At 42.2% G+C, this 26,843-nt stretch overlaps 1 protein-coding gene across 2 annotated transcripts; it reads right to left on the bottom strand.

Moving 5' to 3' along the window:
• Positions 1-14,599: 14,599 nt before the first annotated feature.
• Positions 14,600-26,211, bottom strand: SERTM2 (serine rich and transmembrane domain containing 2). 2 transcript variants are annotated; one of them, XM_045051055.1, is made up of 3 exons: positions 25,752-26,211; positions 25,560-25,657; positions 14,600-18,749 (listed from the first exon to the last, which is right to left on the bottom strand). In XM_045051055.1, the coding sequence occupies exon 3, from the start codon at positions 17,970-17,972 to the stop codon at positions 17,700-17,702; it is 273 nt and encodes a 90-aa protein (XP_044906990.1). In that variant the 5' UTR covers positions 17,973-18,749; positions 25,560-25,657; positions 25,752-26,211; the 3' UTR covers positions 14,600-17,699. The 2 variants fall into 2 exon arrangements, with proteins under 2 accessions (XP_044906990.1, XP_023104999.1); XM_023249231.2 differs by having other exon boundaries at positions 25,816-26,201.
• Positions 26,212-26,843: the final 632 nt, after the last annotated feature.

Genomic DNA, 26,843 nt, shown 5'->3' with positions numbered 1-26,843 from the left:
TGTTATAAACACCGACTCCTCAAATGCAGTACAGAAGAACCTCGGATTGTGAGTAACTTGTTCTGTGAGTGTTCCACAATATGAGCAAACATTTCTAATCAATTTTAACCTGATAAACAAGCGATGTCTTGCAATACGAGTAGTACGTGATGCCGAATGTCACGTGATCACAACCGAGCCAATGGTTCTTCTCTCTCTCTCTCTTTCTCCATCTCTCTCTCTCTCTCTCTCTCTCTCTCTCTCTCTTTGGCTGCAGATGGGTGATCATCTCCCATGCTCACATGCTCGGTCTCAGGCTGAAGTGTTTGGCAGAAATCAGTGATTTTTCAGAATGTTGGAAGGTGCCCACAACCGGCACCAGTGTATTTTTGTCACTTCAAAGCACCTATGGACAGTCCTCTGCTTTTCCATACAAGGGGAAGCTTAGGCATGCTGCGCTTCATTCTAGGTCAGGCTGCCTGCAGATATAGACCCTTTCCTCTGCTGCCTTATTGCCAGTTACATTCAATACAGTCTATGACAAGAGTTTATTAATACTGTACTGAAGTCAACATCCATGCAAGTGTATATAATGACCCCCATGCAGAAAAAGATTCCATTAAGCCGATTGATAGCAGTGATTCCGTTAGTGATAGTGAAAGTCGTCCTACACAATCACCCTCCTCTCTCTTGTCTCCCTCACACAAGCCACAAAGGTTTTCAAAGGTAAGTGCAGGTTAATTTGTTTGTTTTTCTTTATATTTTGTATTTTCTTTATTATTTTATATTCTCTTAAGTATTGTAATCGTTTTTATATGAATATTTTTGGGTTGTGGAATGAATCACCTGAGTTCCCAGGTGTTTTATGGGTTCAGGTCTCCCATTTAGGTTTTTAATCGATTTTGAGTTTATTTTTTTAGATGTTGTAAGAAAGTGGTCCACTTTCATTCTTTTGCATGCAGTTGTCTGGTTTTCCCAACATCATTTATTGAAGAGACTGTCTTTTCCTCATTGTTTTTTCTCGCCTCCTTTGTCATAGATTAATTGACCATATAGGTGTGGGTTTATTTCTGGGCTCTATCCTGTTCTGTTGATCTGTGTGTCTATTTTCATGCCAGGACCACAGTATTTTAATTACTATAGTTGTGTAGTATATCTTGCAATCTGGGATTGTGATAACTCTAGCTTTGTTCTTCTTTCTGAAGATTGCTTTTTCCTTTTCTGTTTTTTTTTTCCTTTTTTTTTTTTTAACGTTTTTTTAATTTATTTTTGGGACAGAGAGAGACAGAGCATGAACGGGGGAGGGGCAGAGAGAGAGGGAGACACAGAATCGGAAACAGGCTCCAGGCTCCAAGCCATCAGCCCAGAGCCCGACGGCGGGGCTCTAACTCACGGACCGCGAGATCGTGACCTGGCTGAAGTCGGGCGCTTAACCGACTGCGCCACCCAGGCGCCCCCCTTTTCTGTTTTTTAAAGTTGTTTTAAGGTTTATTTATTTTTGAGAGAGAGACAGACAGACAGAGCATGAGCAGGCAGGGGAGGGCAGAGAGAGGAGACACAGATCTGAAGCAGGCTCCAGGCTCTGAGCTGTCAGCACAGAGCCTGACACGGGGCTCAAACCCATGAACCGTGAGATCATGACCTGAGTCCAAGTCAGACGCTCAACTGACTGAGTCACCCAGGCGCCCCTGAAGATTACTTTTTCTACTGGGGGTCTTTTGTGGTTCCATACAAGTCGGTAATAAAGCCAATTGGAACCTTACATTTACTTGGTTACAGTTTGTCTTCTAATGAAACAAACCTTGTTGAACTAACCTGTAACTTCCTACTTAGTTCTCCACCCAGTTAAATACCCTAATCCAAGCCCCTTTGCCTTGTCACATTTTCATAATTTCCTACTCTTTGTCCAACTCAATATATTTAAATGCTCAACTCAAACTGCCTCATTGGGTGTTCATTTTCCTCATGAGGACTTCCATGTACATGTGAAAAAAAAATGAAACCTTGTATGCTTTTCTCCTGTTGATCTGTCTGATGTCAGTTTAATTCCTAATCCCAGCTGGAGACTTTAAGACGATGGAGGAGAAATTTTTCCTCCTCTATGGAGGATAGTGGCCTGAACCAGAATAACGGATGGAGAAGTGGTGGAAGGTAGAGCCAATGGGATTCATTGGTGGGTTGGATGTAGGGTGGGAGAGAGTAATCAAGAACATCTCCAATGTTTTTGACTTGAGCAAATGGTGGTGCCATTACTAAGAAGAAGAAACATGTTTGTGAATGCCTTAGGCTCTTTCATTAAATCTTGTCTCCTTATGCAGATGACATATGCTACTTAGGAGTAAGAATGGTACCTAGTTAACTTTTCCTTTCACTCTGCTTTCCTAGACGATTATATATCCAGGAGACACTTCAGGGGATATTTCTGGCTGATTCTGATAAATAAATTTAAAAAAAGAGATTTTGACGCTAGGCCACCAGGCAGATATTCTAATTGGGGTGCCTCTGTTCCATTCCTTCCCCCCTCCCGCTCCTTGTTACTTGAGTAAAAGAAATGCAGAACACTTAGCAAATCTACATTTTCCTTCAGGGGATAAATTGACCTGCTTATTGATGTCATTCTAGGCAAATTATCTAGATGCCATCACTGGATCTGAATGAATACAGATATTTACATTCTATTTGAATCCAGAGTTAAAAAAAATTACTTTGCACATTTTGCTCCTGGAGAAAAGGAGAGAAGTCAATACCCACCAGAGGATTATGACTGAATTGTAGATGAGATAGCGATCTGTTAATCGCATTCTCATCCTAAGCTATTTGTTAGGCACCCAGGTAGGAAAGATCTGCTATAATTTAAACCTAGAGTTTGCTGCTTCCTGTAAATTTGCAAATGCAACATAAGGACCTTTGCTCCCCTCATTCTATCATGATACTCCTATTAACTACAGTGTTATATGGAAATACAAGGGAACAGTAATGCTCTGTTAGTGATGGGATTTACATATGAAAAGCAAGTGATGCATATTCAATTGCCCCTGTTTCAGAATCTCATTATCACATTAGTCATTGCTGTGTAACTACCTTGTTGGGATTGATCATATACATGAATCCAATATAAATGAGCACAGCTGGCACGAAAAAGTTTCCTCCCATTAAATTCTGAGGAAATAGTCATCAGGATATTTAAACTTTGCTTTTTAAAAATTTCATATGGTTCTTTCCCTAATGATCACATGTATTTGAATGGAAGCAAGTTTTCCTTTATTATCTACATCTTCATTTTTTTCTGCCTTCAAATTTGCGCTACAAGACTGGATTTATGACATCACCTCTATTTCCATCACAACCTTTGTGACAGCACTAGCCCACCTACCATTTAATTAACGATCAAGCAAAATGAAAAAGTCTGATTAAAAATAAATGGAGGCATTCAAACCTAAATGCCTACTTGCAAATGAAAACAATTATAAAGTGATACTAGGGACATATGCTAGAAGGAAGCGTTTGTTTAATTCCAAAATTATTACGATTATCCCTATTTTCTTCATGTAAAGCAAAATCTCACTAATTTCAGCTCGACTAAATCAGAATTCAGCCTGTGAATAGTGAGGAAAGGTGTGGTAAGGAACAGCGTTACTATCATATTTAGGCTGTGGAAGTGAACAACTTGTTTACAAAAAGCAACCTCGCAACTGTTGAAGTAGCTTACACTCCCCTCAATGACAACTAAAAGGTTCACAGTACTTGTAAATCTTTCATATATTTCAGGATCCAGTTGGGGGTGAGTGGGATGAACTGCATCTGCATGGAACAGGGTAGGTGAGCCAGGTTGTGGAGTTAGCCCTGCCCCCTGAGCAAATTCAGTTCTAGGCACCAGAGGAAATGGAGGATGAGAGTCAGCGTATAGTACTTAGCCGGTAGTCAGCCATCCCGTATTACTGAACACCTACTAGGTGCCAGGTTCTGTGTTAGTCACTGAGGATGTAAAGATGAAGGTCTTCCCTCAAAGAGCTCACATATCTGCAAATGAATAAATTGCAATGCAATGATTAAATGCAGGAATATAAGCAATTATGGGCGCCTGGGTGGTTGAGTCGGTTAAGCGTCTGACTTTGGCTCAGGTCATGATCTCACGGTTCTCGAGTTCGAGCCCCGCCTCGGGCTCTGTGCTGACAGCTCAGAGCCTGGAGCCTGCTTCAGATTCTCGGTCTCCCTCTCTGTCTGCTCCTGCCCCTAACTTCAGAGGTTTTAACCCTGACCCTACCCCTACCCCCACCCCTACCCCTAACCCCGGAGACCCTCTGTCTCTGTCTCTGTCTCTCTCTTTTAAAAAATTCAAAAAAAGAATATAAGCAACATATCCACTGAGTCACACAGAGGAAATAGTAATTAACTGTGTTCTTGGGGGGAGGATCAAGAAAAGTGATAGACTTTGATATTAGGGCTAAATCAAGCTAGTTGAATGAATGAATGACAGTATATTAAGGGTACAGAGGGGAAGGGGCTTTCCAGGTAGAGGGAGCAGAATGTGATCTGAGGCGTATCATGAAAGTGAAAGTGGTGGCTTGTTTTTCATTCTCTGCCCATTGTCTTTTGAAGAGCCAAAGTTTTAAATTTAGATGAAATCCAATTTTTCATTTTCTTCAGTTATGGACTGTGCTTTTGCTGTCAAATCTGGGAAATCTTTGCCTAATCCAAGGTCACAGAGATTGTCTCCTATATTTTCCATCAGGAGTTTTAGGTTTGTACATTTAGATACAAGGTCCACTTTGAGTTATTTTTGTATATGGTGCAAAATATGAACCTCCATGATCAGAGGTCATTTTTATTTTTACCTATGGATATTCAGCATCATTTATCAAAAATCTTTTCTTTATCCACTGCTTTGACTTTGCATTTGTCAAAAATTAGTTGTCTGTATATGTGTTGGTTTATGTCTGGACTCTCTGTTCTGTTCCATCCATCTCTGTATCTACCTTTGTGCCAACAACATACTGTCTTGATTACCATAATTTTATAATAAGCCTTGGAATCAGATGTTAGCCCCCCAACTTCATTGTTTTCAGAATTATTTTGGCCATCCTAAGTCTTTGGCGTTTCCACATCGTAGGGGCCCAAATGCACTGCAATGCCATACAGATTTCTTTGAATTAAAGCTACTTGGGAATGAGCTAGTAGCAGTCTGCTCAGACCCTTCTCTGTCTCCCTGACAACAGGAAACAGATCACCCATATGAAAAATACCCTCCTTGTACTAAGAGGAAAAAGACATCCTTATCACCAGAGATAGGGACCTTTTTTTAAAATTTTTTTTCACATTTATTTATTTTTGGGAGACAGAGAGTGAGCAGGGGAGGGGCAGAGAGAGAGGGAGACACCGAATCTGAAGCAGGTTCCAGGCTCCGAGCTGTCAACACAGAGCCCCACACGGGGCTCGAACTCACAAACCGCGAGATCATGACCCAAGCCGAAGTCGGACGCTGAACTGACTGAGCCACCCAGGCACCCCGAGATTGGGACTTTAAAGTTGAGAAAGTTATAGAAATAAGCGTTGTTACTTTTTACTAATCTACTACTCAGCCCAAATTCTGCTTAGAATTCCTTAATAATTAAAACTCCCAAACACCTGTTTTCATTATCCTGTAAATTCCTCACAAATCTATCATCTCTTTATCTAACATGTACACAAGCTGCCCGTCTTAGTCATTTCTTTGGGTTCCATTTTCATTATTAGACCTCTGTGCATATGTAATAAAACTTTGATTTTTTTCCTCCTGTTAATCTGTCTCATCAATTTAATTCATTTTTTAAAGTTTATTTATTTATTTTGAGAGAGAGAGAGCACGGCTGGGAGAGAGGCAGAGAAAGAGGGAAAGAGAGAGAGAATCCTGAGCAGACTCCGTACTGTCAGTGCAGAGCCTGACACGGGATTCGGTCCCACAAGAGATCATGAGATCATGACTTGAGCCAAAATCAACAGTCAGACACTCACCTGACCAAGCCACCCAGGCGCCCCTGTCAATTGAATTCTTAGTCCAGCTGAAAAACATTGAGGGTAGAGGAAGAATTCTTCCTCTCCAACAACATGAACTTTAGAACATTCTCAATTCCAAAAATAAAAAAAGAGTCTACTGGGATTTTGATCGGAATTGTTTTGAATTTATAAATCAATTTTGGGGAATTGACATCTTAACAATATCGAGTTCTCGAAATCACGAACAGGAAGCCTCTATTTATTTTGGCTTTCTGTAATTTCTTTCAGCAATGTTCATGTGCAGGGCTTCCACATCATTGGTTATATGTAGCCCTAAGAATTTCATACTGTTTTTAAATATCAATTTCTGGGGTGCCTGGGTGGCTCAGTCGGTTGAACATCCGACTTCTGATTTCGGCTCAGGCCAAGATCCCAGGGTTGTGGGATGCAGCCTGTGTCTGGCTCTGTGCTGAGTGTGGAGCCTGCTTGGGATTCTCTCTCTTTCCTTCTCTCTGTTCCTCCTGCACTCTATCTCCCTCTCAAAATAAATAAGTAAACTTAAAAAAAAACTTCTGTTCAGTCATTGCATTATGAAAGAGGAGACTAGACATGCTGATGAACTTTACCCTTTATAGTAAGTATCATAAAATACCTTAATATTTTAAGGTTAATCACCAAAAAAAAAATAGAAATAGAAACCCTAATTTTCAAATCAGTAGAGGGAACAAAAGGGAATTAAATGATTAAACAACTGAATGAGATGTAGGAAAGGAGGGGGGAAAAGCAAATAAAAACCAAGAGAAATAATAAGATGATAGTGATAGTCTTGGTCATCTTAGTAAATATAAACAAGCTAAACACACCAATTAAAACACACAGCTCTTAAGTGCAATAAGAAAGCTAAATGTAGCTAATATTGCACTTATAAGATACATACCTAAAATTAGGACACACATACTTTAAGTAAAAGGAAGTGAAAAATATACCTGGAAAATACTAACCCCCAAAAAGCTGGTGTAACTCTTTTAATATCCCACAAAACACTCATCAAGGAAAGTGGAGAAAGCAATTGTGGTACAGTAGTTTCCCCTTATCCATGGGGGATACATACCAAGACCCCCAGTGGATGCCTGAATCCATGCATAGTACTGAACCTTATATGTACTATGTCTTTTCCTGTACATGCATACCTATGACACAGTTTAATGTATAAATTAGGCATAGTAAGAGATAAACAACAATAATAATGAAACAGAACAATTGTAACACTGTGATAAAAGCTATGTGAATGTGGTCTCTCTCTCTCTTTCTCTCAAAATATATTATTGGACTGTATTCATCCTTCCTCTTGTGATAATGCGGGATGATAAAATGCCTATGTGATGAGATGAAGTGAGGTGAATGATATAGGCATTGCGATGTAGTGTTAGACTTCTGATGATACATCAAAAAAAGGATTCCCTGCTTCTGGACCGCAGTTGGCCATGGGTAACTGAAACTGCAGAAAGCAAAACTGTGGATAAGGGGGAACTACTGTATGTTTATACAATGGAATACAATAGTGAAAATTAATAATATCACAAACCTAATAAACATCATCATCATCATAAGTTGCAGAAGGATATGTACATTATGACACACACAGACACACACACACGCACACACACACACACACACACACATATATATTTAAAGTTTATTTATTTATTTTTGAGATACAGAAAGAGCATGAGCAGGGGAGGGCCACGAGACAGGGAGAGAGAAAAATCCCAAGCTGTCAGCACGGGGCTCGATCCCACGAACTGTGAGAGTCTGATGCCTAACCGACTGAGCCACCCAGGCTCCCCTATGATATGTTTATATTAAGCTTAAAAGCAGGCATTGCAAAACAACATTCATATCATATGGATACATACCTATGTAGTGAAGCAAATGAAATCATACATTATAATAGTGAATACCAAGTTGAGAATAGTATGGCTAGTGCTGGGTCGTAAACAATGACCGATTAATTCTTTGTGTCCTTTTTCTCTAAATGCCATGTAGATCTTTCTTTTTGTGATTCAACATCACAGATGGTCCAGTTACATTACAACTGAAGTAGTTCATGTTTCTTTACATTCCAGTCATGGTTCCCAGGCTATCTAGCTCAACCTTGGTCAGCTTCACAGGACCTGGTCACTTCCCATGTCTCGTCAACCAAAATTTTACAAGCCTCTTCCCCGTATCGATGTTGATTTATGTTGATTTTTTCTTTTGAGAGGACCGTCTTTTACTCCTCTATTCCATGGATTAAAGAGTGTCTTTCCCTAGTGTTCCATGTAAAGATGTACACACACGCACATACATGCTGAGCTCATATATTGTATATACCTATTTATATACATGCACACATATAGAATCTCACAATTAGAAGCCCCTCAGGCCGTCTTCCTAGCCAATATATGAATTGCTTCTGTAGCATTAGGTAGGCAGTAGAGCATAATGGTAGCAGATGGCTTCTGGGGTCAGTTGACATTGGGTTAGAATCTCAGCTCTGTGTTATTTATTAGCTGTGTGACCTGGGGCAAGTTATTTATCCCTTGTAAGCTTCACTATTCTTATGGGTAAAATGAAGATAATAATGATATCTACTTTGTGGGTTTTGTTGTTTAAATAAGAATGCATGTAGAATATTAAGCATATAGCTTAACATAGAATAAGTCTTCAAAATATGTTAGTGATTGTTATCATTATCTCTGATATGGTCATCAGCCTTCTTGAACTCTTTCAATTAATATCCTTCTCTACAAAACACACACACACACACACACACTCACACACATACACACACACCAGTACCCTGCTGTATTTTGGGGAATCTCCATTTATAGGAACACAATAAGCTAATATTCTTTGCCTGTGAACCCTACTGCCTTTATTTTTGTATTTCACTTTTTTAAACTCCACTCCCTTTAAACTCTATTTGTGAGTCCTAGTTCTGCCCTTTCAAACAACACACATTAGGTCTCTATGACTTCAATGGGACGATTCTTCAAAGGTTTGAAATCAATGTCTCTTATTCTCCAGAACATTCTCTACTCACAAGTCAGAACTCTGGAGTATAAATATGTTAAAATTAGCTACCAGATTTCAGCATCACCTACATATTTATTAGACTGGTGAACAAGTATTGGACAGTCTAGCAGTCTGAAATATTAAATTTTGAAGGACTTGATTTATATGTGTAATTAGCTGGTCTCCTGGCATCTGATGAGTTTTGGTATCTAAGGTTTGGGGTAAAAAAAAAAGTCTTCTATTTCTCTTATTAACCTTTGTATCCAAGTTTCTGCTTTTACCAAATTCACCATTTTTGTTCTTTGTTTTTGCCTTCCATGCTTGTAGTCCATTTTCTGTACCATGGCACCATGTAAGACACCACTATGGTCCCTTCACATACCAAAGTATGGATATTTCCAGGCAGCATGGGTGGCAGACTTTAACGAAGGTTTGGAGGCATGGAGGAGGGTTACATTTTAGGGCATCAGAGCAAAAGCCTTAAAATTGAACATTAACCATTAACAGCAATGGTTCCCTTAGAGTTCTTCTAAGGGAAGAATCTTCATTGGTTATCTCTCTTGCTTGGCTCCTAGCCTCCTGCCATGTTGCCAAGTCCCCTGTCTACTTTGTTTTTTCTTTTTAAGTTTATTTATTTATTTTGAGAGAACGAGTGCGAGCATGAGCATGGGAGGGGCAGAGAGAGAGAAGGAGAGAGAATCCCAAGCAGGCTCCACTCTGTCAGCACAGAGCCTGACACGGGGCTCACGAACCGCAAGATCATGACTTGCGCCAAAACCAAGCGTAGGATGCTTCACCGACTGAGCCACCCAGGGGCCCCGACTTTGTATTTTTTACCTGTCATGTCTGTTTCATGCCCAACAACCGCGCAAATACACGTTCATTTCTTACGTCACAGTTTACCCATCTATTTCTTGCTTCTAGCCCAAACCAGCTATACTCTGAGGGTTGTCTTTCCACAATTAAGATAGCCTATTATAAGTGTTTTGCCAGATAAAGATAGTTTTCTTCACAAGAAGAATACTGCTCCCAGCAGCTCTTATGGTAACGTTTTGTATATCCATGCTACACAGCCATGGTATAAGGAAATATACGTATGTCCACAATGAAAGATGTGTGGCACTCATGCTTCCATTATCCTTTTCACCTTAAAAGACATTAATCAACCACAACATGCGTTTCCAAAAATGGCTCAAAATCTTTCTCCTCCATGGCTGTAGCTCCTGCCAAAGAGCCCTTTCTGATAAGGTGCCAGAATTCTAGGGACCAAAGAGGGTCCCAGCTTCTGGGCTCTGGTGGCATCTCTTCTTCCCATTGTTTCTTCAACCCTAGGACTGGTGGTAGCTTTCTGCTTCTGCTAATCCGTAGGTTGTTATGCTCTCCCCATTTTTCGCCCATCACATGTGTTATCAAGTCCTTGTATGAAATTCTCTCCATTTGAAAGCTAGAACGGCTTTGGCTTTTCTGATTGGAGTGAATGACACAACCCCTTTGAAAATCTGTAGCTTGTTTTATCTCTTTTTGGTACAGTCCTATTCAGTAACCCCCCAGTCAGATCTTTAAGGCATCCCAACATGCCTCTTTACTTCTGTGCTGGATATTCCCTGTCTTCTCCACATCCATTGGGACAGGGCTTCTCCTCTTTGCTCTTTGCTCGGGAGGCTGGTCTCTATAAACTGCATCACCTGGACTTGCTTGCCCTCTGGCTCCTAGGTAGATTCAGTCTGTACCAGCAGAATGGAAGGGGAAGGAGAAAGTGGGATATTTAATTCTCCAGCCCCCTACTGGCTTTGCCTCTTTATATCTAGGGTCATAGGTTGATAGCTTCTTCCTCGTGGCTACATGGCATGCCAGATTCCAATCGCGATGACCTCCCCTTCCCCCCTGCAAGCCTAGGAGTGGCCTTCTGCTTCTGTCAGTCCTTGGGTGCTCTGCCATCTGTTGTTGGCCCTTGATCCTACCCTCCCCTGTATAGATAGTCCCTCCTTTAAAGTTTCTTTATTTGAGAATGCTGTCTGCTTCCTGCTTCCTGCTTCCTGGCTTCCTGCCAGGACCATGACCAACACGATCTTATACTTGTATTTGACAACCCACCCTTTTTCACTACTCTTTGTACCATTCTATACCTGTACCTACACTGCTCCATTGGTTTCTGGCTTCTGACTCTTGGCTCTATTTCCTTCTTATCGATGGGCCTGCTCCTAACCTTTGTACTTAGTGCTTGACTTTGGTCTCCTCAGGCTGAAATCTTCCCTCTCCCCAAAGGACTTTGGCTCTGACCCTCTCTCTACTTCTTCTGCTCCCAAGTGTCTCTGGGAAATCTAAGTTTGAAAACCCTTAAACCTAATCTTCTTTCCCAACCTGCCTGACAAGTAGTTAATCATCCCAAAGCAGGGAGGAGCATATTTGGGCATATTCTCGGTTACATTATTGTCATTCTTTCTTTGGTCTATTCTACAACCCCTCCCTGGGAAATCTCATCCATTAACACCTCTGAAATTTCTGTCTTCAGCCCTAATCCCTCATGTGAGCTCCAGACCCATATATTCAACTGCTTATTGAATATTGCATATAGATGTCTCAAAGGTACATCAAGCTAAACATGTCCTAAACCAAATTCATATCTCCCTTGATACGATTATCCTCCAGTGTTCTGTATGTCAGTGAATGAAGGCACAAGATCCTGATCAAACCACAAACCAGTAGGTCATTCTAGACTCTTCCTTCTTAATTACCCCAGTTACCGCTTATGCAATTCTTCTCCAAGTAATGCTGATTTTATCTTCTAAATATATCTCAAAGCTATTCACTTCTGTTTATCCCTACCTACTACCACTTGATGGCAAGTCTAAGGGATTACCACCCTTCTCCTGAACCACTGCCACAGCCTCTCATGCGGTCTCCCCGCATCCACTTTTGTCACTCTTTAGTCTCTCCTCCACGATGCTGCCAGAAGTCTCTTCTTCTCCATGCTGAAAATAAAGGAAAAAACCTATAGCATTGTCCACAAGGCCCTGCATGTGCTTGTCCCTGCAAACCTTTCCGGCCTTCAGGAGACTTCTCCTCACTCGCAATGCTTCTCCAAGTGTGACAGGTTTATTTGATTTCAGAATCTTGGCACACGCTGCTCTCTCTGTGGAACGCTTGCCCTAGTCTCTCCTTGTACACATCTGCTAGATTTTAGCTTAGGTTGTTATCTCCTCAGTAAAGTCTTCCTTGACACTCTAGGCCTGGCAAGGCGGCATCTCGGCTACTCTGTGTGTACCCAAGCACCCTGTACTTCTCCTTTGTGGTGCAGTATTCTCGTAATTATCCGATTGCCGATGTCTATCCCAGTAGGCTATTACCTTCACCCAGGCATAGACTGTGCCTTGTGTTCTCTGTACACGCAGTAGGTGCTGAATACATGTTGGATATTGAATGGGTAAATGAATGGACGGATTTAGGTACTTACCATCTTTGCCAGATTGTGAGCTTCTTGACTGCAAACTTTAGGTCCCCACAGAACCTAGCCCAGTGTATGGTGCGGTCTCTTTCATTGTCTTCCATGTTTATGTATGATGTAATCAATAAATACTTGATGTGAACATGAATTGCAATACCTGGAACTGCTCAAGCTATTTTTCAAAATCTCACCTGCGTTTAATATGTGCACTTCCTTTTCCTACTGTATACGTGTTCCATAGTTTTGTCTCCTTTTCCTGCGGGCATAGCAATTCGTTCTCTGAGGGTGGCAGAAGCTTCATTAGCCAGTAATTTTCTCCCTTTTAATGTCATTGAATTTATTACAGAGCACAAAAGGAACTGCTGTGTACACTTAGAACACTATACAATTTGTACAAAGTACACGATTTTTACCTAAGAGGAAGTGTCCTCGTTTCTAGGGATGAGGGGAGAGATAATCACGCATATGAGGGTCTGGCATGGACTGGGAACATTCAGTCAAACCATCAGAGGATTGGGATTTGCATGGCGGGTGATAGTTCATCCGTATTTCTGCATCCTCCCTTCATTCATGTCAATTAAAACTGCCTTTGTGTAAACTTTCCTACAGTCTTTGAATATGCCTCGCCGTGGCGCTAAAATTGAAGAGATGAAGAATTCTGCTTAATTTGTTTTGAATTTGGGTACAGGGAGTTGATCATCTATAGAGCTCAACTGTTGCTGGCAGAACTGGGAATACTGGAGAATGGATAGCTTTGAAACAGCTATTCAGGGCTCGGAAGCAAAGCACGGCGGGATGAGTACTAAACCAGGCGTCCAAAGACTGGCAGGGTAGTCTTGACTCAGCCTGTGTGTAACCACGAATGCCTCCGTCACCTCTGTGCCCACGTACAACAGGCTATAATACCTCCACTCAGTTACTCACAGGGTCGCTGTGAGGCTCAAATAAAGAAAGCACAAAAGGAAAGATAGGTTTAAAAAATGCCCTACGAGGCGCAGGACATGTTGAAAGATACTGACACTTTAGATGCCTTATGGCACACTTACCCCAGGTCACCTGCACCGGTGGCTGAAATCCCATTGTCCATTTTGCACATCTGACTACTACAGAAACAAACGCATCAATCAGTTTGTAAGTCGGAAGAAAATAAAGGCTGGGAAATGGGGGAATTGGAAGAAACAATGACACCTCAAAGTTATGAATCCCACACATTGGCAGTTGTTACCATTTATAATGGGATGAAGAGACTAATGTGCTTTTACATTCTTCAGACAATAGATACTTGTTATCAGCAAACCAGTTTATTCTCCAGGGATCAAAAATGACATGCTAAATAGTCATTGAAATATTATACTTCTGTTTTTATACAATATGAATCTCTTTCAAATATTGACAGCTTCAAACAGAAGAAACCCAATTTTTTTCTTTCACACAAGTCTTCATTTTGTTAAAAAAAAGTTGTTCCTTCAGCACAAATGCAGGTGAGTAAAATGTATTACTAAATATAACCATTTAATTGCATTAGGTGGACTCCTTTTCACCTACTTAGTAAGTTCGTTGGGGTCTGCAGCAGTGAAACTCAGTTGTGAGTCCAAAGCTTCAGATTTGGCATGGATGGAAAGATAAGGCTTGATGAGCCCATCTTTACTTGATTAACCTTAAGATTCCCTGCCTAATACATAATACAGAAGCCTTTTACAATATGCCTTGTTTGATACAACCCACGATTCTGAAATGTATGCAAAGTACATTTTTAGAAATTGATTTAATTTTTTGAGAGAGAGAGAGAGAGGGAGAGAGAGAGAGAGAGAGAGAGAGAGAGAGCATGAGAGGGGGAGGGGCAGAGAGAGAGGAAGAGAGAATCTTAAGCACGCTGGGCATAGAGCCCTACACGGGGCTCAATCTTACGACCGTGAAATCATGACCTGAGTTGAGATCAAAAGTTGGACGCTTAACCAGCTGAGCCAGGCACCCCAGAAATTTAATTATTTTTATTTTTATTAAAAAAAAATTTTTTTAACGTTTATTTATTTTTGAGACAGGGAGAGACAGCATGAACAGGGGAGGGTCAGAGAGAGAGGGAGACACAGAATCTGAAACAGGCTCCAGGCTCTGAGCTGTCAGCACAGAGCCTGACTCGGGGCTCGAACTCACGGGCCGCGAGATCATGACCTGAGCCGAAGTCGGATGCTTAACCGACTGAGCCACCCAGGCGCCCCAATTATTTTTAAACATATTAGGAGAGGTTACCATTTAGAAAATTCATGTCGTGAGTCTTTTTATTAGGTTGAGTTACATGAAATGGCTGATATCCGAACACTTTTTGACATATGGAAACGGCAATTTCATATGGGTCAGCATAATAATAAGTAATAATAATAAATAATAAATAAATAAATAAATAATAAATGAAGCATCAGTCTTTCATCTTAGAACAGAGTACATCTACATAGAAATAACCTGCTTATATACATTTAGGCTACCGTGCAGTTTTTGGAGAGTGGGGAAGGGGGAAGGAATTGCCAAGTCAGCATTGTGGATAGATGGATAAATTCAAATGATGCCCATGGAGTGCTCTAGCTGACTCTTCGAGCAGTAATATACGTTAATTAATATACTGAGGGAGAGAATATAATTTAATAGAAGTGGAAAAATTCTTTTCTTTATAGTCAGTTTGCTACGATGAAAACCTTCAGTTTATTTTCCTAAAGATTAAATACCATGTGAGTCACCACAACAACACGTCTGCTTAAATGCATCTCCATTTGTGTCATCACTGGAACTTGTGGCGGGGGGCGGGGGTCATGCTGCTATTTTAGTGCAACTGTGCTGTGTGCTTTGGTTAATGCTCAGTAAAGATCTGGATCCCATGGGGTAGTTGTGATGAAAGAGGGTGCTTGTTTTCCAGGTGAGTCACCTAATCATAAATCAGGACTCTTGCTCCAAGCCAGTGACTAAAGAAGAGGTGTTAAAGTCTGGACATGCAGGCTGGGGAGGTCAGGTGGGCAGGAATAGATGCGTAGTCTGTTCATCAAATCTGGCAACAAGGCACTGGGTAATCTCGCTATTCATCGCTGTCGAAAGCATAATCGGTTCTTTCATGTATCCAGCCACGGACTTCTTAACTGTAAAGTGCATTCAAATACTGTGAGCACAAAAGGGGGTGCCTGGAGCGAGGGGATATGTGTGTCCTTAAGAAGTTGTGGGGTACGCTGCCAGCCTTCGATGAAGTGCGCGTGGAAGGCTGCCAAAGAACTAAAACCTTACGGAGGACATGGAGTCCGGGTGTTGAGTAAAGACACAACTCGAACCACCAGACGCAATAACATAAAAGTCACCATGCGTTTTGGAAAATAAAAGGCCCAGAGGGAAGTGTACGCCCTGAGTCTGAGCCTACCTGCTCATCTCTTCTGAATGGTGCAGAATGCACCTGCTCTTACGATCCGCTGTTGTATCAGGTGCGCCAGAGTCAGCCTTTGCCGCTAAGTTTAGCTCTGCGTGTGGGGATTCCACACCTTGCAGCCCCTTGGAGAGAGGAGTATTGGCAAATGACTGTGTATAAAAGTGGAAAGCACTTGGGAATTTCACCACCAGGCTAGATTTAGATCAGAGTAAAGGGGCCAATCTAAATTGGTAACAGATTAGTGACAGCTGCATGCCTGGTAGAGGTGGCGTTAAGCTAACATCCATACCATTTCTCTTCCCACCACTGCAGTTCCCGAGGCAGCACCCTGTGAAATTTGGTGACCATCTTTTAGGTGCAAGTGAGAACCGATTGTTTTTGAAGCAGGTAGACTTTTGTTTGTTTTTAAGCAGGTAGAATTTAACACACGTGTATTAGCTTTTGGGTGGCAAGTATATGACCGGCCTTCTAATTTGTGATTTGTGAACAGTACTCACCTCCTCCGGGTTCCCTTTTGGAACGTTCATTTTGCCAAAAATCAAATTCTTCCCTCACTCCTGGCATACCAGGCTACTTATGAGAATGGGATTTTTAAAAATATATTTCTCTCATAGGTAATAAGCGAACCATGTCATCTTTTGGCCGGGATCAGGAAGGGAAACATTTTCTGGGAAAGACAAATGTGACAGTTGAGGACATTGATCTTAATAAGGATTTGTAGGGGGGTGGTGTTTACTCCTTTCCTCCCTTGTCTTTTTCTTACCCTCAGATCTAAAAGGAGTCCAGTGATAACTAAATAGCTCTCTGATCATTTTTCAGAAAGAAAAAGCTGGCACCCAGAAGCTTGAATGGTTTGTCCAAAGCCACAATCATTCAATGACAGAATACCAAGATTATTTCCTTCCTGCTTTAAAGGATAGCTGAGTCTTTTTTGCCAAGGCCATCTTTAAACAAAGCTCATGTTTGTGTGCAACTCTTCAGGAGCGTGATGGGGAGGGAGAAAAAGGTAAAGAATTTGCACGTATAATGCAAGATTCATTGTCATGAGCACATTTTGACTCAATCTTCCCTTGGTTTGGGAGAAGCTCGTCATTCTGGATTTTTGTAATACATCTGCCATTATCTGAGTTTTTAAGAGTCCAGTAATAGTAATAACACAGATATAAAATGCACATTTCCCCTCTCTAGGTGAATTTGCTGACTAGAAACTACTTTCTGTGCACTTGCTCTTTAAACTGAGACAGTTTCTTTAAATTTCTTCTTTCATTTGGGACAAACCCTTTGACCTTAGATGATAAAATCACGGCTCCTTTGGGAAAGGGTTCGTGGTCCTTTCCATTAACCTCTGACATGATTTACCTTCATGTCAGCAGAGGCGACTCTTTAGGGTAAGTGCTAAATTAAAACTTGTCCCTTACTGGGGGGGGGGGACCCTCTTTGAACAATCAGCCCCTTCGAGAGCTGATTTTTCTTGTTCTTGGAGCTTCCAGGGATCCTGTGAATTTTACAATAGCTGCATATGAATTTCTGTGGTCTGAGGTTTGCTCACGGCCCAGGCTCTCTTTGGTTACTATGGAAACCTGCCCTCCCAACCAGCTGCCATTTCCTTTATTTCTGGCAAAGAGTGAGTCTTAAGCCTCTTAGATAGCCCACAAACAGAATCAAGATCAAGAAGAACACACACACACACACACACACACAAAATACATGAACAACTTGTTAAATAAATAAACAACTTGTTGATTCCCTCCATGGGAAGCCACATGCAACAAAAGAAACTTTCCTGGACATCACCATAGAAGGGTTCACTGAGATCCACTAAAGCTCACGTTCATCCCGGCTTTAAGGAGTGGGGATCCGACTCTGCATCTCTACATCTGTGAATTGAGGAACGCTTTCTGTGCTCTCGGAAGTGATGGGTGAGATGACATGTTTGAGCCGAAGGAGCATGGTGAAGAGCAGGATGAGGAGAATGGCTAGGAGGCTCAGGAATAAGCCCACATACATGTAGAGGTTGGAATACTTATCGGAAGTGTTATCAACCTCTGTGGCCAGGGTGGGGAAATGGGCGCGGCCAGTGAGATTTCCATGGTACTTGAAATGCACCTCCGTCATCACTCAAGACTTCAGTCGGTACCTGCTTCTATTTGCTTTCTATTGCCCTCGAGGCATTCCACAGCCACATAGACTGTCTCTGCGTATCCTGGAGGTGTTCTAACAATCTCATGCAAAGCAATCACGACCCGGACCCCGTCACTAGCGCACAGGCAAGAAAATGGTGATGTTCTAATTTGGCAATTGCCACACTCTGTCCTCCAGCACAGCACCCCTCTCTTACACAGGTTTCATCGGAAATTCTTAATCATTAAAAAAATAATATACAAATAAGTCTTTTATTTTCCACAGTCCTACTCTTAACACAGATTGAAACAAATGCGGCGAAACTGCTTTATAATACTGGCATGGGGACAAGAATCTCTGGGTATTAAATCAGACTTTTTACTCTGTTTTGATAGAGGGAGAAAGGCTTTCTGTTTTATGTATAGCTCATCTAAATATGCGCACTAATTATGTGGATTTATTTGGGTTCTTCTGTGAGGAGCCGTTCTAAAGGCTTTTGTATGTTTCAGACTCAGCATATCTGACTTTTCACCCTTCTTGTCTTTCTGAATCTCCCCTAAGGATGGAGCTTGTAAGATTCCTGCCCCAGCTGCCACAGCTCGGGGGCTGGAAGTCTAGAGGATGTGTGTTGACGTCCCTCACTGTAGGCTGGAGGGAAAGTGTGGTCAGACCTGGGAATTCTCAGAAGGAGGAGGTCTCAAGAGATGCTGACAGCAGTATGTCTAGGCTCAGAAGATTTGACTCTTAAGATTCTTCAACAGATTTATATTCCTGAAAATCAAAAACAGAAATAAAAGATTCAGGTATCTAAGAGAAACAGATGGCAATTTCTTTTGAAAGACAAATTAACGGATATATTGCAAAACGTTTGCGAAACGGCAAATTCGTTTTAAAAGGATATTCTGAGTTTTCAATTTGAATGCTTCTTTCTATGTGGTACATGGCTATTAAAGAAAAGAAAAATTCGGATCACTGAACAGCAACTAATAACTAGGCTAGATTAGGAGAGTGTTTTCCAAACTAATTGATCCTAAGATTTACCTGAGATAATAAAGTATAGACCAAGGGCCCCAACATCGACTTTCTAAACCATAATCTCCACAGTAGGGGCCTGGAAAGCACTCTAGAGAGTCAGATTTTATCGGTCTGAGGTGGGGTCCAAACACTGGTATGTTTTGTTAAGTTTATTTATTTATTTTGAAAGAGACAGAGACAGCGCAAGTGGGGGAGGGGCAGAGAGAGAGAGAGAATCCCAAGCAGGCTCTGCCCTGCCAGCACAGAGCCCGATGTGGGCTCAAACCCGCAAACCGTGAGATCATGACCCGAGCCGAGATCAAGAGTGTGACACTTAACCAGCTGAGCCACCCGGATGCCCCAAACACTGGTATTTTTTAAAAGCTCACAAATGGCTGTCAAGTGTAGCCAGGATGAGAACTGCTGCTCTGGCTTACCCAAGAAACCCCAGCATTAAAATAAAGGGGGCCTAGGGGCACCTGGCTGGCTCAGTCGGTAAAGCGTGCGACTCTTGATCTTTGGGTCATGAGTTCGAGCCCCGCGTTGGGCACAAAGCCTACTTAAAAAAAATAAAATAAAATAACGAAGACCTAAATCTAAGGATTCATTTTTTCAAACTCTAGGTCCCAGTGCCGTGGGTCGCTTTAACAAATCATGGAATTTTTAGGAGTGCAGGCCTCCCCCAATTTTGTTTTTATGGCCTTTCTCTCTCCTTTAGGTCCGTGGACGGAGGATATACTATTTTTTCACTATTTGTAGATCTGAAGGGATCAAGAGGGCGTGTCTGCTCCCGAGCAAATAACTGTATCTTCGATTACTGGCAAAGACAGAACCTTGTCTTTCTTGGCGAAAACATTCCAGTGTGTAAATGGGGTCAACTATTTACTGTCGAAGTCTTCCAAAAATGATTTGGCTTGCTGTCGTGAACATGAATTCTGAGTCTGGGTGACTAAAATAAACAAAATAAACCTCCATCACCCATCAAACTTCTTTGCGTGCTGGTAACAGAGAGCTGACAGTGTAGCCTAGTTCTGTCTCTTGTCAACATACCGAAGAAGAGTAAATAGAAACAGCTCCAACAATCACATTACCCTTCCAATAGTCTTGAATTTTGCCCCCAGCCTGGAAGCACTTAAACTTTATATTTACTAGTCCACATTACTATACTTTCTGGAATCTGGATGAGTCTCAGTCTGCCTACCCACTGCCCTACCGCCCATGCAGGGCCACCTGGCTCACAAGAAACATGAGCAAAGAGACAGGGTATCCTTCTACTGTCTTTGGAGCAGTGGTCGAGGAGACACGTTTGCGCAACGTAAAGGTACGTTTCTTTTGATTTCTGATCCACTAATAAGTAGAAAAGACAATCACAGTATCACAGTACATATCCTTTATCCTGAATTCTGGTATCTTGGATCAAGACCCAGGAATATGAATCTCGGGCCCAAGCTTTTCAAGTGATTCTTTGTACACTGAGCTTTGAAAGGCAACTAAGTGTAGGTCTTTTTCTCCAGATATCCGAGCCAAAGAACATAGCTAATCAGTCTCATTGGTGGTTTGGGCTCTACTTTATTTATTTATTTATTTTTAAATTTTTAACGCGTATTTACTTTTGAGAGAGAGAGACAGAGACAGAGACAGAGACAGAGTGTAAGTGAGCAGGGGAGGGGCAAAGAGAGAGGGAGAGACAGATCTGAAGCAGGCTCCAGGCTCCCAGCTGTCAGCACAGAGTCCGGTGCAGGGCTCGAACTCAAGAACTGTGAGATCATGACCTGAGCTGAATTCGGATGCTTAATCACCTGAACCACCCAGGCGCCCCTGGGGCCCTACTTAAAAAAATACATATATTTAAGGGTCACCTGGGTGGATCAATTGGTTAAGCATTCAACTTTGGCTCAGGTCACGATCTCATGGTGTGTGAGTTCAAGCCCCGCGTCAGACTCTGTGCTGACAGCTTGGATCCTGGAGCCTGCTTCGGATTCTGTGTCTTCTCTCTCTCTCTCTCTCTCTCAGAAATAAGTAAATGCTAAAAAAATTTTTTTTAATAAAAAAGAAAAAAACTATTTAAAACAGTGTTATGGGGTGAACTGTGTCTCCTCCAAAGATATGTTGATATCCTACCACCTGGTACCTGTGAATGTGACCTCATTTGGAAATAGGGTCTTTGTAGATGTGCTCCAGTTAAAATGAGGTCATTAAGTTAGCCCTAATCACATATGACTGGTGTCCTTATCAGAAGGGAAGAGAGAGGGGCGCCTGGGTGGCTCAGTCGGTTAAACGTCTGACTTCGGCTCAGGTCACGATCTCGAGGTTCATGAATTCAAGCCTCATGTCAGCTCTGTGCTGATGGCTCAGAGCCTGGAGCCTACTTTGGATTCTGTGTCTCCCTCTCTCTCTGCCACTCCCCTGCTCGCTCTCTCTCTCTCTCAAAAATAAATTAACACTAAAAAAAAAAAAAGAAAAGAAGGGAAGACAGAAACAGAGATTGGAGTGCTGCATCTCCAAGCCAAGGATTGCCAGGGATTGCCAGCAAACCCCAGAAACTAGAAGAGCCAAGGAAAGACTTTACCCTACAGATTGCAGAGAGAACGTGGCCCTGCTGATGCCCTGATTTCAGACTTCTAGCCTCCAGACCTAAGAGAATACACTGCTGTTGTTTGAAGCCACCTAGTTTGTGGTAGTTTGTTTATGGCAGCCCTAGGAAACGAGTATACAGAGTAATCACCCAGAGTCCCTAGTGTTTTGGAACCTTTGGGGCAATGTTTCTCAGTGTGGTCCCAGGAAGTCCCTTCATCAGACTCACCTGGAGATGCTTACTACAAGTGCAGACTTCCAGGTCCTTTCCCTTGCTTTTTAGATCAGAATCTCTGGGTATCGATAGGACCCTGAAATCTGTCCTTTGTGACAAGCTAGCCACTTAGAATTTCTAAGCACACTCTGCAAGGAATGGTTTCTAGTTCCTGCTGCCCTCAGGATCGCTTATAAAAAGCTTTTTGAAAATGTATGTACCTGGGTCCTCCCTCCAGAAGCTCTGATTCAGTAGGTCCGCGTGGGGGCATGAACATCTGTAATGCTTAAAGCTCTACAGGTGATTTTGATACGCAGCCGGGGCTGAGAAACACCACTCTACAAACTCGAGAGAGCACTTGAGGTTCAGGACTCTGACAGTCCTGGGCAGCCCAGACAGAGGCATCACTTTTTCACCTGCCCTCCAAGAGAGAAGTGGAAGGAAGATAACTCACTCACTGCTAGTGCAAGTCAAGTGCGAGATGCCTCTTTGACATTGGAGTGACTCAAGTACAGGTTTGGATAAGTCATACTCCTTGGTTTATGGCATATTGCCATCATGGGTGTAATTTTTTTGAAAAATTTTAAAAGTTTATTTATTTATTTTGAGAGAGACAGAGAGAGAGCACCAGCAGGGGAGGGGCAGAGAGAGACGGGGACAGAGGATCCAAAGCAGGCTCTGTGCTGACAGCAGAAAGCCCGATGCGGGGCTCAAACTCATGAACCAAGAGATCATGACCTGAGCTGAAGTCAGATACTTAACCGACTCAGCCACTCAGGCGCCTCCAGGGCCTCTTTTATTTGCTTATTTAATAAGCTGATGGACAAACACCTGTGAAAAACACTCACCTACTTCAAGATTGAGAACAACTAATAATTTCTTTGGACATCTACCTATGCTCCACCCCATCTCATCCTGCTACCTACTCATCCTCCCAAACAATCAATACTCTGAATTTTGTGAGTCATTACCTTGCTTTTATTTACACACACACACACACACACACACACACACACACCTATGCCTAAGCAATATGTTGCTTAGTTTTATTTTTAACTTCGTAAAAAAAGTGTCAAGCTATATGATTTATTCACACCTACTCAAATAGAATGAAAAAGGAGTAAAGTTTTGGAAGCCCGCATATTGCCTTTGAGGATCCTAATTGCTTTGGGACTTTCCTCCATTCTCCTTAGCTTGGCATTCAAGGCCGGCAATGCCCGGGTCCTGGCTGACCTACATCCTTCCAGTACCCTCCTTTCCAACTAAGCTGTAATGTTCACTGTCATCTACTTCCCTGCCTCCATGTTTTTATTTGACCAGTTCCTTTCATCTTCACATTTCTCTGTTTGGGCAAATGCTACCATCCCCCATGGTTCGGCTCATGAAACTGACCGTAATTTCCCCATCCAAATCCTAATTCCCACATGCTTTGTATCTCTCCCAGAGAGGTTACATTTGCCTCACGTTACAAATATCTATTTCCTGTGTTTCCCCCCAAATCACAATTTATAAACCCCTTGAGGATCTTTTTCAACATTCTATCCCTTAACCTTGCTCACAGTAGCTGTTCGATAATTAGTGAATAAATGCATGGACAGGAGGAAATGCACTTAGCACTGACAGCTGGAAGAGAAGCATAGTCTTCTCTTTGTTCTCATTGCTAATATACTTTGGGGAAGAGTCCGAAACTCCCTTTTCTTTTCATTCCTCTTCCCCACTCTCCATATCTCGTTGTGCAAAGGAAACTAGACTCCCGGTTATAGTCTGGAATTAAGAAATAATCACGTTGTCAGAAACTTTGCTCTTGAGTTACGATCAGTTACATGATTTGAAAGGAAAACTACATGGGGTGGGATTGCCGCCTGAAATTTTAGAAAGTTTAATTTTGTCTATAGAGGCTTTTCAGTCACAATTGACAATACATTGTCTGCCTCCTCCGACCCTTCGACCCCGAATCTTCCTGAGGTGCGAATATTTATTAAATATTAGAATTCTGTGAAGCTTGGAGAAGTTGTGGAGAACAGTGATCTCATGTACAGTTCTCAGTTTCTTTACACATCCCATTTGAGGGTTTGGAAGATCAACTAATCACATATTCTTGAAACCTCTATAGTCTGCAGGAGACCAAACACCCTGGTGAATTCAGAGAGGTCTATTGATTAAATTTCTGAAACCCATTAAGGATTGTGAAGTGAGTAAAGGAAAAGTTAGGTATTGAGGAATCCTCTTTGTTACTCTGGTCCTGCATCTGTGACAACTTCTCATAAAAGCTTTCTGAACAGGATTGCCAGAGCTCTCTTTGCTAACGCACTAATGAGTTGCATGGAGAATGTGATTGCTCTGCTAAAAGCCCTGCACCATTTGGGAAGAAAAGGCCCCACGCGATTTTAAAAGATATTGAAATTCTGTTGATTCTGAAGGATCCAATTTTCATGGAAAGACCCTTATACAATTTGAGTATCGCACAATCCTTTCCGGGAAACTTATAAAATAAGAATTAGTCTCTAGTTTTTGTAAGAGTGGTTGAAAGCTATGCAGGGATAAGGAGGAGAGTGGGGGATAGGAAAAGGGTAAGGAATTCGGGGGGCAGCGGGGAGGAAGGGGGGATAGAGAGAAAGTGAGAGGAGGAAAGGAAGGAAATGTGAGGAGGAAGAAGATGAGGGTTGTGTGAATAACAGGAAAGAAAGAATGAGTGAGTAAGATGTACAGACAGGGGCAACTGGGTGGCTCAGTCGGTTGAGTGTCCGACTTGGTTTCCGCTCAGGTCACGATCTCACGGTTTGTGGGTTCGAGCCCCACGTCGGGCTCCGTGCTGACAGTGCAGAGCCTGCTTAGGATTCTCTCCCTCCCTCCCTGTCTGCCCAACTCCCCAAATAAATAAATAAATAAATAAATAAAAACTTAAAAAAAGAAGTAGAGATAAAAATAGGGAAGCAGGAAAACATTGTGAAAGGAGGGAGGAAGAAAAGAAATGGGGAGGGGAGTTTGGGGGAACCGCAGAGGGAAAGGGATTAATTTAATAATGGTCCAATGTCCAACATTAGCCTGAACATCTGCTTTCCTTCACTTCTAATGTAAATCAAAATACCCACAAGAGATGCAAATACACCTTTGGTTTTCTCACTGCATGTGTTGTCATCAATTTGGTAAATAGAACTCTCTCGGTAGTTAAAAAAAACAACAACAACAACAAACCACTCGTTCTGTTTTGGTGATGAGCCTCAAACTGCCAAGTACTGGGTAATAGTGTTCGACATCAGCATAATACATACACCTTCACAGAAGTAAAATAATGAACACACCCAGATCATGAAGGGAATGTGGGGCTTTCCATCCATCAATCCTGAAAGGGATCCCTTGGGCGAAGCTTGTTTCGAATTAGGAGCAACAAAGTTCTGCCTGGACCACCCAAATCAGATTGGTATTTCTTCGGCCAGAGAAAGTCGAAACTATCCATTGCAACGGCTTGCAGGGGTTAACCGGTCCCGTTTGTATTTATCCGCCCCGTGTGGGGGAGAGATAACTAAGGGAGGTAGAGGCTCTTAGAGTATCTGGTTTCACATCAGCCTATGGAAAAACAATTTGAGCAGCAAAAGCTTCACCGGCTAGAGCCATTAGGTAATAAGCTTTCTCAAGTGAGAGTTGCTGTCTCTCCTGCTGCAGACGGTGCCTACTCGTCACACCTGCCCATAAATAAGATAATGCCCATAAATAAGATAATGCCGCTCAGTTCACCATGAATAACAAATAACATCATAAGATTTCCAAATCTCTCTTACCTTTCCTGGCTTACGGGACGAAATGGGGCTGGCCATTTAAGTATCCCTTTTGAAGCTTGCACCGCCAGGCAACTTGTTCAGGAACATCTCTGGCAAATCTGGAAAACAGAACGAAAGCCTCAGTTTGCCAGAGAAGCAGGACAGTGTGCGCGCAAAGTATGCTTTCTCTCTCGTCCTCCCAAAGAGTCCGACCTTGCCGGCGCCGACACAGGAAAGCACCTTGGATTAGTTACTTGAAACGCCAGTTGCCACTTACAGCCGCAGTGCCGGATGCCTGCGCCTTTTAAACTCCAAAAGAGCCAAGAGAAGTGTCTGCTTGGATGCGTGTATACCGTCCGGAACCCTTGGATGGAAGCAGTCTGAACAGTTCAGTCCCCGGTCCCTCTTTCGCAGGCAACAGTTTAGAGGATGCGGGGAAAGGTAGTGTGATTCAGCTCTGCTCTGCCTTAGCCGTGCGGAGAGCAGAGCCCGAGAGGGAGGAGATAAGGGAGAAGCGGAGAGGCAAAGTTTGTGCAAGCCTTCCACTTTAACCCCTTCGAGGCTTCCTCATGAAGCAGTAGGAATAGCGAAGCCTCCCTGTCTTGCCAAAAGCTTCTTCATAGGCCACCCAAGCGGGTCAGATCTCTTGCTGGATTCAAGAGGTTTCTCAGCCGAGGTCTTATGGTAATCAATGCTCAGAATTGAAACTGAACATGCCAGCACGGAGCGTGGTATTTGAATAATTTCATCTTTACGAATAGCGTGTATGCATATGTGTGTGCCCAGATTTGGGAAACTTTTTTTTTTTTTTTTTTTGCACCAACTGAATAATTTGTGTGTGTGTGTGTGTGTGTGTGGAAATGTAACATCAGTTTTGGAATCCAGGTCTGAGCATTAGGTAGAATATCTTTGAAGAAAGTGTATTTATCCAGGGTATATGTTCCATTATAAATGGTACGCCCACCTGTAATTTATTTTATTAAAATTTTTTTTCAGAGTTTTAAAAATTATTTATTTATTTATTTATTTATTTATTTATATTAAATATAATTTATTGTCAAATTGGTTTCCATACAATGCCCAGTGCTCATCCCAACAGGTGCCCTCCTCAGTGCCCATCACCCACTTTCCCCTCTCCCATCAACCAAAAAATTTTTTTAATGTTCATTTATTTTTCAGAGAGAGAGAGAGAGAACCAGCGGCGGAGGGGCAGAAAGAGAGGGAGACACAGAATCCGGAGCAGGCTTCAGGCTCTGAGCTGTCAGCACAGAGCCTGATGAGGGGCTCAAACCAACTTGAGCTGGG

This window comes from Felis catus, chromosome X, assembly GCF_018350175.1.
Source record: "Felis catus isolate Fca126 chromosome X, F.catus_Fca126_mat1.0, whole genome shotgun sequence".
Classification (NCBI taxonomy): domain Eukaryota; kingdom Metazoa; phylum Chordata; class Mammalia; order Carnivora; family Felidae; genus Felis; species Felis catus.
The sequence above is the reverse complement of the archived record's forward strand: the minus strand, read 5'-3'. Positions and strand labels throughout refer to the sequence as shown.

Excerpts from the sequence above, each read along its gene's own strand:
- SERTM2 (XM_045051055.1), bottom strand. The coding sequence starts at position 17,972 with ATGACGGAGGTGCATTTCAAGTACCATGGAAATCTCACTGGCCGCGCC.